At 37.5% G+C, this 13,484-nt stretch overlaps 1 protein-coding gene across 1 annotated transcript; it reads left to right on the plus strand.

Moving 5' to 3' along the window:
- Nucleotides 1-3,377: 3,377 nt before the first annotated feature.
- On the plus strand, nucleotides 3,378-12,242 carry LOC101397116 (binder of sperm protein homolog 1). The gene is made up of 5 exons (XM_087422276.1): nucleotides 3,378-3,450; nucleotides 8,683-8,703; nucleotides 9,719-9,748; nucleotides 11,596-11,727; nucleotides 12,100-12,242. The coding sequence occupies exons 1-5, from the start codon at nucleotides 3,378-3,380 to the stop codon at nucleotides 12,240-12,242; spliced, it is 399 nt and encodes a 132-aa protein (XP_087278402.1).
- Nucleotides 12,243-13,484: the final 1,242 nt, after the last annotated feature.

The following is a 13,484-nucleotide window of genomic DNA, read 5'->3' on the forward strand; positions in this document are numbered from 1 at the left end:
AATATGCATCAAATACATTTTAATATGCACTTTAATATGCATAGCAACATTAGTAATGCTAATAAGGCATGTTTTAAAATTCATTTTAATATGTTAACGGTCACCTTTAAATACGAGTATGCATTTTTAAATATAACTGGCAAGTGAATCTCCTTATGTCTTTTATATGTAGAAATTATGTCAGTGAGACTAGATGTCTAATTTGTTAATACAAAAGCAAAATGCAACAATAATAAATGCTATTGTGAAAGCTATTAATTTCATTTGGAAAAAAATCAGTTATTAAGAACTTCCAAGCAGATATGTAGAATAAGGGAATTTATTCATATGAAACTTATTAAAGTTAATTATCTGGTTAACTTTCAGAAGAACATTATATCCCTTTAGGGTAAAATATTGGTATGATTTAAATTATAAACAAGGCAGAATAGTAGAGATTACGTGTTTACGTATATCTGCATCTATATCTACCTAATTGTTTGGTATTCCAGATTCATGTTATTAAACAAAATCTTTAGGAATCATTTTTGTTCCATTTAGGCCACAAGTCTTCAAAAAAATACTATTTCAGAATTCTTCCAATAGTGTGAGCATAAATTAAAGGCATAATGACAATTTTGCCACTCTTAACGTTAGCTAAGTGGAACCGTCTTTTTTTCTAGATATAATAAAAAATATAAAGCACACAAGAAAAAGAAGAATGTGGCAGAGAAAAATGAGACACTCTAATACATGTCGTTCTCATGAATCAACCCTCAAAACACCAGATTTTACAAAAATATTTTGAGAAAAACATTCCTTCGAGTCTATGGAAGCTAGGAATTTAAACAATTTTAAAAATTATTCCTATAAATGATCAACAGATTTTAGTAGTTGAAGATTTTTTTTGTTCAAGAGAATTTATAAATTTGTTCTCATAAATACACAAAGAAAACATAACATCAATCAAGATAATACCTATCCTGTGACATAGGTATTTTGAAAATGCCGTTTTGCATACAAGAAAAGCAAAATTACACCCAAGTGATCTTCTCTGAGACAATTTATTTTTATCTACCACCAAAAGCATTTTTATTAAGCTCTTATTTGTTTATGAATTAGAAACAATTAGAATCTATTATCTTAAAATAAATCATGACTGCACTTTAAATTCTTCTGACTGATTCTCAAATATAAGACACAGTCTAGAAATTACCATTCCATCTAGGTTCAGCCTGACTTGTTTTGTGGGGCATCTTCTTCCCCCAATATCCACGTTAATTGCATCCCCCTCTATTAGATTCAGGTGAAGATAGAAAAGATGCTATCTGCCCTGGCAAGTCATAGAGTTGGGGAGGGGGTAAAAATGAAGTAAATATTTCATTGTTCGTTAAAGATTTTGGAGTAGTTGAAGATTTTTGAGATTTGCTCAAGCAAATCCTAGACACAGTGTTCTAGAAAATATATGATTCAAAAACTTCTCTCTGAATTAGACTCTGCTGTGCATACAAAAAATTTATTGGTAGTATCAGCTGTGCTAATTCTTAGCCCATTCATCAATACTCAGGCATGCAGAAATAATAGAAAAGAAATTATAAATTGACGGAATGATGGAGTAATGAGAAATTCAACTCTCTTCTATTTTATTCACTTTCTAAGGGGTTCTTGGATCTCATACAGTTCATAACAAAGTGAATCGGATTGAGGAAATATTTACATAATGGGAACTTTGTGACAAACCTTACAATTGTGATTGATGTGGAACAAAGATGGTGAAGGCAAAGATGAGTGATTTAGGAGTTGCAAGTGTTTGATGTCTTAACAAGGTTTGTTTTGTGTTCAAAAAGTATCAATTAAAATAGCAAAAAGAAAGTGAGCCAAAGACCAACTGTTACATTGTAGAATATATTCTAGAACTGCCTGATCTTTGGTGAAAGATCTTCAAACAAGAAGGGAAAGTAACTATTATATGTTCAAAGGCTGCTTGAACAACAAAGATACTGAATATGGCATCTCCCGGCTCACTGGATCACCAAGGAAAGACTTCCCAGACCTGCCCCTGTCTTACAAAGAGAGTAGTTTGTGATCAGACGTGTTGAAGAAGCAATGAAACTCTGTGCTCTGACAATGGAAGTATTTCTTACTTCCCTTGCTGCAAAGGTTCAACGCCGGGGAAGAAGTTGAAATGGGTCACAAGAAATGGATGCTGAGATGCTGATAGGAATCCCCAAATGACTTTGTTACCTTTGTTACCCTATTATTGGCACTTCTGTAGATCCAAGATTTAGGGACAAACTTTATCAAGTGATTGTAGGGAGCGGTACATGCATGCAGAAATGTTAGACATAAGTGAAGGCAATAACTATCTCCAATTACTTGGTTTCCCCAGAGGTAGGCTACCTCCTTAAAATTCTTGATCAGGCTTTTATTTCATTAAAAAAAATCTATTGTGCAAGAGCAGCAGAAGTCATGTAGTTGAAAGCGTCTGATTTGAGAGCTGTTGGCATTTTGACAGTTGTAATTTGGGGTCAAGGCTTTCTTTGGCCATTATTTCCAAAGGAAATTCTCATCTTACTGATAAAAATAATGGGGAAAAGTGATAAACATCCTTTCAACTTTAAGAATATTGAGAATACAATAGGGTATGTTTCAGAATTCACAGTTAATCTTACGTTTCAGGGTTGTGAAATGTAAGGGACCATCAACGTTGCATTGCTTTTTCCTCAGAACTGCAGAGCCACCTGCCGCCCATTAGGCAAATCACCAAGAGCCGACGAGAAGGTTCACGGAGCATACACAAAGATGCTTGTATCAGGGAAGCCAATCGCCTTCCCCAAGAAGACTTCCTGAGCATCTCCAGGGGACTCTTCAGTCCTGGCTTTCAAAGACCAGTAAGGTCCAAGACACGGATAAATCTAGGACTGCTCATGGAGCCTTGATGATTGTCGTTGTGCAAACAACTCGAAATTCCTCATCCTAACCCTTCTAACGCTTGTGTGTATTTAATGCCAGTTAATTAGGTATTTCTTTTTCTGTATTTCTTCCTGTGTGAGGCAAGTGGTCTAGCACTGGGGCAGAGACAGAGGGAGGAGGGATGAAGGAGGAGAGGGAAGGAGGAGGAGGAGACAGAGATGGAGGAAGAGAGGAGAAGAGAGAGGTGGAGGAGGCGGAGGAGAAGGGGGATGAGAAAGAGAAGGGATCTTAGAAGTAGAAAGGGGAGGGGAGAAGGAGGAGACTGGGGAATATGGAGAAAACGAGAGGGAGGAGGAAGAGGAGGGAGTGAAGCGGAATAAGGAGGGAGGAGGAGACAGGGAGGAGGGGCCAGGGAGGAGGCAGTGGTTGTGGCTATAAAATGCTGAGGATGAGCCAGTGGACCATCAGTCCCTGTAAGGAGGAGCATGGCCCTGCACGTGGGGCTTCTGTTGGTTTGGGTCTGCCAGCTTCACTGTGTGGTTGGTCATCAATATGAAGGTGAGGAGCAGAGTGACAGTGTCTGGGGTTGGACATTTAAAAACTGAATTTTGCACATCTCCTGCCATATGTAATCAAATTTGAGATGCTGTGGAGGGTAAGAGTCACTCTTATTTCATGTGCCCTAAGGAAAAAAGATATTCTCTGTATTCTTCAAGTATTTCTACTTAATAGACATGATCCACTGATAGGCTTTGAAAAAAATAAGAAGATTCAACTAATAAAAATGAAAAAATAAGAATGTGAATCGGAAAATTCTATTGACAGAAGTCATGTTACTTGATAACCATGTGTCTCCCTTCACTCTAGTATATTTTAAATGCCTTATGTAGACATTTTGAAAATGAAACTAATTTTTGGAAAGCCTATTGTATTCCTTTACCAAAATCATGTTGCTTTCAACAAGTATAAAGTGACAGTATAAGAAGGGATTTCATTATGGATGCATTTCTTATATATTTGATGAGGATCACACATAGTCATGAAAACAATTTTTTATGGAATGGCAAAAAACAATGCTATTTCTAAGTATTCTTAGTGCTATACTATAAAATAATACTATACATAAAAACAGTACTGTTCTAGTTTCTAAGTATTGCACGTGCTACTACTAAGTATTCTTCAGGCCATCTTTGCATTAAAAAGTAAATCAAATGCAGTGCTGATAAATGTTTTTTAAAAAAGAAAAAGATGCTCTCAGTGTAACTATGACCAGTGCTTTCTTATCAGCTAGAAGTTTTATTTTATACTTAATGAAAAATAATACTTTTTGACTTGGACACAGATTTTTTTAAATGAGATATCACTTTTGTACATACATAAAAAAGGAAATATACGTGAAGGAAGCTAGTTATGGTGGTCCTAAAACTTCTCCACTTTCAGTCTGGCCTCCTGAACTATCAACGTCACGTGTTTCCACATAACATTATCTCGGTGCTGTCCAGAGTCTTCGTGATAGCAGCATTTCTCGAAACGATGCATAAAAGAGTTAAAACCCATTGGTCCTGGGCACGTTAGCCGGTCCTTACAACTATGTGGTGCTCGCCTACTTTTGAGTCTTCGGAACTATTGTTTATTCTCTATCTCCCTCTTCTCTCACAAGCATGTGCTTCCCGGAGGTTAAGAGGGTCCCGTTGTTGTCTCGGGAAGTTTCTTTGGAGCCTCTGATGTGCATAGTACAGGTTTTAATGCTGGCCTTTTGAACATCGTCATATTCAATACAGGCAGTAATGACCATGTCCTCACAGCAACCCAGCTTGCAGATAATAAGATGAAGAGTAAGGGACACTCTGACTTTGGAGACATTAGAATATGAAAAGAATTGCATTTTAGCATTTCAGAAGTAAGATGGTAGGTTTTGATCCTGCCAGGCGCACAGGATGCAGAGATTAAAAGCCATGAGTATCTCCACTCAGCGAGTTCACAGGCTAGTGGGAAGACAGAAGAGGAAACAGACAATGAGGGTGCGTGCTAAATCGTCTATAGGCCTGGCCTGGAGACGGAGGCAAGATTGACCTGGCAAAACTTCACAGACGGCTCAGCCGAGTGATCTCGTTCCAGGACTGGAAATGTGCCATGCACAAAATGTAATTTCTCTACTATCACAAGGCTACTGGGGCGTCCTCGGGGAATACGTGACAGTGGGGTCCCTTGCAGGGAGGACGATCCAGGTTGGCAGACCCTAAGATGCAGTGTGAACCCAGAGTTCTGGGGTTGTCTTCTGTTGCCTGTTACCATTTCAGGCTCCTGTGGGATGGGACTGCCCATCAGCCAATGGTTAAATTTCAGCAAACGATTGTGCAAACATGTGAATCTTGCATTGCAAGAGTCTTTATTATTTTATGTGGGCAAGGAGAGGGAACGATAGCCCAGAGCTCTTGTGCATCCCCACCTGCCAAGGGCTGAGGACTCTCCTTTCCTCCCCTGTCCCACCTCCCTCCAGGCAAGGGCCCAGAAGTCCAGCTCCCCCTCGGGCCCCTCAGCCACTCTCTCAGCTCCAACACCAGCTTCATCTGTGACCTCAGGCAAAACTCTGGGCTTCAGATGCTCTGAGTTCCCAGACCTGAAACAGGAGGAGAATATTTCTTGCTGCCCCCCAGGGCTGCTGGGAGGATTACGTTGGTCAGCGTGCGTGAAGTTCAGAACAGGGCTGCCATCATCATGTCATTTCTATTTCTAGCATTGAATAGCACATACTGTTAAAGGTACTATTACAGTTATTAGAGAGGCAGGATACAGGTTTGCGTTCAGTAGTTAAATTCACAGAATGAGTCTATTTTAGGTACCTCATATAAGGTGAAATCATGCAGTTTTTGTCCTGTGTCTGACTTATTTCACTTAGGATAATGTCGTCCGGGTTCATCTGTGTTGTCGCCTAACGCAGGATTTCCTTCTCCTTTAAGGCTGAATACTATTCCATTGCATGCATACACCACATTTTCTTTATCCATTCATCCATCGATGGACATTTAGGTTGTTTCCGTATCTTGGCTACTGCGAATAATGCTACAACGAACAGGGGGGGTGTGGATATTTCTTTGAGATCCTGATTTCAATGCTTTTGAATATATACCCAGAAGTGGAATTGCTCGATCACATGGCAGTTCTATTTTTAATTTTTTGAGGAGCCTCCATCCTGTTTTCCACAGTGGCTGGACCATTTTACATTCCTGCCACGAGCACTCCTTAATTCTTTGCTATTATGATTAGGTCAGGTTTTCTTTCAAAAATGTTTAAAAATAAGTGGTGGGGAGGTAAATATTACAGGCGTAGTGGCTCGTAAAGGAAAAATGGTTGAGAAGAGCTGCTTTAAGGAAAAAAGTAAAGCCATCAGGCAGTTTCTGCCATTCCGTGAATATTAAAATATTCGAACTGGGAAGGTCTTGATATCCTAAGGTTTTCTCCCCATTTTACAGCTCAGCAAACTGAGGGCAGATGATTGGTAAGTGTTTGAGCCTGTGCTGGGGTTCGGGCCATTGTATTCCACTGAAACTTCTCCTCCAAGGGGTGCTCAAGTTGAATTGCCAGGTTCACACAGTAATATTACAGAGCTTAGTTAACTCTTCCGAATTTTAGTTCTCTTGTCTGTAAGATGATGGAAATAACGCTGGCCTCACAAAGTTGTTCTGATAGATTAAATAAAACACAGTGCCCAGTATATAGAAGATGCTCAACGCATTTGCATTCCCTACACACCCAGTGGTATCATCTTTATTTTTCTTTCCTAGAGAAAGGGATTTCCATTTGGAAAGTGGCCACTGCAAAGGCATGAATTTCTAATAGTAGAATTCGGGATGAGTGAGAAGTGATGACAAAAATTAAAAACGTAGGGTGTTCCCTATCAGAAACACCATTAAGACTGGTCTAAATCTTACGAATGATGGACAGTAGTGATGAAATGATGTGATGGTGATGGTGGTGATGAAGATGTTGATGATATTTCAATAGTTATAACATTGTTGATAACAATAGCAGCTATAAGCTATTAAGTGCTTTCTTTGTTCCAAGCACTGCTCTAAGTACTTTATATGCATAATACACCTGTTCTTCATTACAATCCCATGAGGTAGGTACAATTATTGCTCTCATTTTGTACAACAGAATCTAAAGCACAGAGGGGCTGAGTCATGCACCCCAAATCACACAGCTAGCTAGTGACAACTGGGATTTAAGATAAATATTCTGAGAAATCAAATTTCCCTAGCCATATTTCTGCACTGCCAATTTATATCCTGAATATATCCTCCTACTGGAATCCTTCTTCTTTTTTTTTTTTTTTTGCTGAGGAAGATTGGCTCTGGGCTAACATTCGTGCCCATCTTCCTCCACTTTATATGGGACGCCGCCACAGCACGACTTGACAAGCGGTGCGTCGGTGCGCACCTGGGATCCGAACCGGCGGACCCTGCGCCGCTGCGGCAGAGCAGGCACACTTAACTGCTTGCGCCACCGGGCCGGCCCCTGGAATCCTTCTTACTTGTGACTCTTTCACTGCACCCTTTATGTCGTGTTTCCTGCTCCCAGAAAAAAAAAATTCGTGTTTTTTACAGGTTGCCTGTTCAAAATTTACAGGCAAATAGCCACCTGTCTCTGTTCTGATCTTAGAGAAGAGCAGTTGAAGATGTGTGAACAATGGGCAATCCATTTATTATGAAATGCCTTAGCACTTCCTTTGAGATTTCTTGTAACTTCAATGTTTGCTGGATACCAAAGTCTCCTAAACTTGAATTCTGGAGCAATTTTAGTGGATACTAAAGTTAGTTTTAGTGGATACTAAGTTTTCTATGGTTTGTGAAAATCTATTGCAAACTCGAACGAGTCTTCCATCTGGTGGAGGAGAAAATAATAATGATTATTGTAAGAAAAGAAATCCTTATCATTGCAATAAAATTGTTACCATATGCTAAGTGCTTGCTCTGTGCTGTGTACTGTGCAGAGTCGTGACATGTTTTCATTTAATTCTCACAAAAAAGCTGTGATGTTGAACTGCAAAGACCCTTCTTTAACAAATTCTAAAACAAATCTGATCTCATTTTAAAAGCCTAGGGCAGTTAAGTAAATGTTTGCTTCAAATTGTACCTTCCAGAGTGTACTAAAAAGAAATAGAGTAAAACAAAACAAAACAAAAGAATGGTGAAGTGGTAAAACACGTTTTTCCTACTATAACATGTTTTATTTTGAAGTAAAGTATGGAAAAGGTAAAATCCTTTACTTTTGTCTGCTGAGTTTTTCTTGCTTTAAAAATAATTTTAATTGTTTCTGTTCACTAGCAATGTTTGGAAAATACAGCTAAAGCAAAAGGAAAAATTAGAAATCACCCACATCACCCTACTGAAAATAAGCTCTATGGAAATTTTTTGTGTATGTGAGGAAGATCAGCCCTGTGCTAACATCTGCCAATCCTCCTCTTTTTTTTTTTTTTTTTTTGCTGAGGAAGACTGGCCCTGGGCTAACATCCGTGCCCATCTTCCTCCACTTTATATGGGACGCCGCGACAGCATGGCCTGCCAAGTGGTGCATCAGTGTGTGCCCGGGATCTGAACCGGCGAATCCCGGGCCGCCGCAGTGGAGCACACTTAACCACTAGCACCACCAGACCGGCCCCTCTATGGAAATTTTGATTTATCACCTTCAAAATATTATTATTCTTACTAGAATAGAATTTGGTAAAATATTTTATTTTAAAGGCTAAATCTAGTGAAATAAATATTTGTTTAAAATTGTGTCTTTCAGATGAATATCCATCAACTGTAGGTGAGTTGATCAAAATTCTTTTATTAGAGTGTTTTTTTAAATTTTGCAATAAAATGTGAAGTTGTTGAATACTATACTTCTTTTCCTGGTAATAAATCATATTTTTCATGAAAAACTACTATTTTATGTCCTTGTATATTAGATAAAGTATGTTCCATGTTAGAAATAGTTGAGGCAAAAGAAGAAGAGAGCACTCATAATTTTACTGTCAATTTTATTGTTAATATATTTGAGTAATCAAATATTTCATTACATACAATTTCTTAAGTGATTTATTTTTTTTTTGCAAAAATAGGGTCTTATAGCACATGGTGAAATAGAAAATGCCTTTTGTCACCTAAAAATGAACTACAGATGTTTTCATATCTATTTACAAGCTCATCTTTGTTAATGCCTGCATAATATTATAAAGCTACATTTTATTTTAAAATTCCCTTAGTGATTGATATTTTGGGATTGATTTCTATTTTTTGGACCACTATTAACCATGCTGAACTGAACATTCTTGACCTGAATGTCATTCCAACTAAAACCAGGAAAGCACAGATATATCTATTGTGACCAATACTAGTCAACATTATCAGGGGGTGGGGAGGATGTCTAACATATGTGATATTGCAAAAAGGAAATAATCCATAAGTCTATAGAAAATAATAGGCAAAATCATTTTATGAATGAATACTTAAAAACTGCTAGGAAAAAGTAAAGATTATAAGTTTCAATAGGAGAATCTGCCTATGTGGCTGGATATAAGATAGACATACAAAGTCAACGGTTTTTCTGTATACTGGTAAGAACCAACTAGACACTGATGGAAAAGGAAATCATTCTATTTTACATCAATGATACACTTTGGAGTTAAATCAGCAAGAAATGTGCAGGACTTAAAGTAAATGATAAAATCATGTTGAAGAACATAAAGCAAGTTCTAAAAAAATAGACTATCATGCCACGTTTTTGGTTGGAAGACACAAGAATAGAGAAATAAATGTCAGTTTCAAATTTTATTTTTCAGAAACCATAACTCACTTCCCAGAAATCAGAGGTAAGTTGACAATATTATTATTAGATAACCTTCACTATTAAAGTACATTTTCTTTTGATTTTGTAAAAATGGGGAAATCAGTGAGGTCTTTTTTCTAGTAAAAAAATTCTTTTTTTCTCCTTTCATAAAATTTAATATAAATACCTTGTAAACAGATAATGAAAAATGAGAAATAGAAGTCAATCTGAATTTTCCCTGGCACTAAATTCTTCTACTCTTAATTTCTGCCAGTCTAATAGAGAATACCTGATTTTAAAATTCTTATAGAAAAAAATGTCCAATGGTAATTAGGAATATTATGAACAAAAATAGTGCTTAGGTAGAGAAGCACCTTGTATTATCAGATATTTAAGCAAACAATAAGTATAGTAATATAAATAGCATGGTATAATATAATAATAAGTAATATTTTCAGATACTTGCTGGCTCCAGACTCTGCTCATTTTATCACTATGATATCCTACTTCTCTAATAATTTCAAGAAAGTTGATAGAAAATATAGAATGGATCCTAGGATATATTAGAATCTAATACATAGTTTTAAGTGTATAGATGTTTAAATGTACAAGTGGTTTATTTTATCATCAATTTGTCATTATTGAATATCTATGTGGAAGAAAATAAAGTTGCACTCCCCTCTTGCAATATATACAAAACTAAATTCCTGTTTAATTCAACTTTAAATATAAAAGAAACAAAATCATCTAATTTAAGAGGAAAATATAGGTACGCCCGATCAGGAGATCTTTTAAAACAAGACAAGGATCATCTGCTATGAAGGTAAACATTTAAAAAGTGTATAAATTCTTCATGCTGGTGAAAATCCAGGTAAAAAAGCACATTAGTGGAAAAAAATGAATTGCTATTGTCCTTTGAGAAAGCAGTACCCATCGATGTTAAAAACTCATGTGCACTTTAACCTAAGAACCTTGCTTTGAGGATTCTATTCTATAGGAACAAATGCTTCTATAAGGATTTACATGCATGGAATGTTTGCTGCAGCTTTATTTACAGAGGGGAAAAAAATCTGGATATGGGAAATATTGAGTAAATTGTGGCAAAATCCATATCACAGGATATCAATCAGCAGAAAGGAGTTAGAGCTACAAAAGTTAAAAGGATGTCTATGATCTGTTAAGTTAGAAACTCAAGTTATGGATATAAAGTATAATTCATTTTGGGAGGGAGCAAATATCTGTGTATGTCTGCCTGTGGGGGACATATATACATATATATGTACACATATATATGTATATTACATGTAATATGTTATATATAATATGTATGATGACATATATGTTGTATGGTTATATATATGTTGTATTGATGGATACGTGTGTATACATATATGCATCCATATATATATATCTAGATAGATGTATGTATATCTATCTAGATAGATAGATACTAGATAGATCCATATGGACATGGAGAGAAGTGTGGAAAGATACAAACCAGGCCATATACATTTTGTGTGTGTGTGTGTGAGTGTGTATAATGGCAGAAGAGGGTGAAGAAAAGAGACACAGGGGGAAAATTGTTTACTAGATAAATGCTCACATTTGCGTCTCTAAGCTTAGGGTAGATTTCTGGAACTGGGGCCAAATGCTAAACAAAATTTCAAGACTGTTTATGCCATGGAAAAAAGTGGGACAGGAGCAGGGGCATAAAACAAAACAACTTTATTAGAAGATGCCCAACATCTCTGCTATGTGACTCAATAACGTGCAGTAGAACCACAGGCAGTGGCTCTGATTCCAAGTGCAACCACCAGTAGGAGGAGAGTAACTTTGTAACATCTCAACTAACACTCCCAGAGAGGAATGAAGAATTTTTGTTTTCTCTAGATGGCAAATGTATCTTTCCATTCTACTATAGAAATGGAAAGTTCTATGACTGTGTCAAGTTCAACGCAAAACACAAGTGGTGCTCCTTAAATGAGACTTACCAAGGGTACTGGAAGTATTGTTCTGAAGAAGGTGAGTGTCTTGCCTCTGCATACCTCAAGGTGGTAATTCTGGTTGCCACCAGAGGTTTGGGGAGATCCCTAACAGGGTTCTGAAAAGGGAATCCACAGTCAATTAAATTGTGAAAATAAAGTATGCACAGTTCTCTGACAGTGTGAAAATCACATTGCACTCAAGATATATTATGAGGGCTTCAACCACACTACCTTGAAAAGAAACCTTTCAGTAGAACCTCAATCCCCCACCAATAAAGTTCCCTTATGCTTTTGGTGGACCAGAGCAGAGCAGACGGTGCCGGGTGGGAAGCGTGTGTGCACGCTATGGCAGAGAGGAGTTACAAAATGGAAAGATTTCTTATTCTGATGGCTTCTTTCTTCTCTGTAGATTTTGCAAAATGTGTGTTTCCCTTCTGGTACAGACGCATGATCTACTGGGAATGCACTGAAGATGGGGACGCATTTGGGAAAGAATGGTGTTCGCTGACCCAAAATTATAACAAGGACAAGGTTTGGAAATACTGCGACTGATGGTGGGATTTATTGGGGGTGGCGATGAAGAAGTTTAATCATTCTCATGGGAAGGAATCTACAGTCTTTGTTGGGAAAGGAGGAGGTAGGACCCTCATTAAAAGAGTTTTTTTCCCCAAGATATGAGTTGAAGGTGATCTGATTGTAAATAACTTGGGGTTTGTATTATGGATTATGGATTATGGGGTTTTGATACGGAAACCTATATTCTGGCCTCAGCACTTTTACTTGCTGTGTAAAATTAGGCCCCCTTTAAAAAAATGTGTATGGATTTTGGGTGATACTGATGTGTCAGTGTAAGTTCATCGACAGTAACGAATGTACCACTCTGGTGGGGAATCTTGACAACAGAGGAGGCTGTGCATGTGTGGAGGCAGTGGGTATATGTGAAATCTCTGTATCTTCCACTCAATTTTGCTGTGAACCTAAAACTGCTCTAAAAAATAAAGTCTGTTAAAAATGTGTTACCTTAATACAGAATTTTTTAAAAAACAGAAAAAAAAATTATAATTGAAGTGGGACCTGAGATAGGTTGTGGAAATTAATAAAAGAAACCTTAACTGAATTCGAGTCAGAAAGGCCTGCAGGGGGAGCTCTCACACCCTATCACACATGGTCAATTACAACAACTAAGAGGAGACAGACACCTGCATCAAAAGGAAGTAAAACTACTTTACTACTGGAGGAAGATGTCCCTCCTCACCCAGCAGTAGCCCAGCCAATGAGGAATGGCTCAGCTCAGCCAGTGAGAAGCTGTTGCTGCCTGGAACTGTTTCTTTCCCCCCATGGACTTTTGTTTAGAACAAACTCCCCCTTTTTGTCTATAAAGGCATCTCCCTTTCTTTGATTCTTGGATTTGCCTATGGTTTGCCATCGCATGCACATCCTGGAATTGCAATTCTTTTGGCTGTCCCCAAATAAACTCATTTTGAGATAAAACAATGGGCAAATTTGCTTTTTAAGTTTATAATGCTGATGAGATAAAGTGTTAGAATGAGGCTCAAAGCAGCTCAGATATGAACCACATGGACCAGGGTGATGAGGCTGAAGGGAGCTGCGTACATGGTACAGTCCATGGCAGTTTACTCCAGAGTGGGGTCATAGTTTTCTGGAGCCATTCAGGAAATAAACAAGTTTTATTTCTTCACAATTATAGTTTATTGAACACTTGTGACAGGTACTATGCTTTGTGCTTTACACACATCATCATTAATCTTTATAACAACCCCATGAGGTAAATAT

The sequence above is a fragment of the Ceratotherium simum genome, chromosome 33 (assembly GCF_057802395.1).
Source record: "Ceratotherium simum simum isolate JZ-2026a chromosome 33, ASM5780239v1, whole genome shotgun sequence".
Classification (NCBI taxonomy): domain Eukaryota; kingdom Metazoa; phylum Chordata; class Mammalia; order Perissodactyla; family Rhinocerotidae; genus Ceratotherium; species Ceratotherium simum.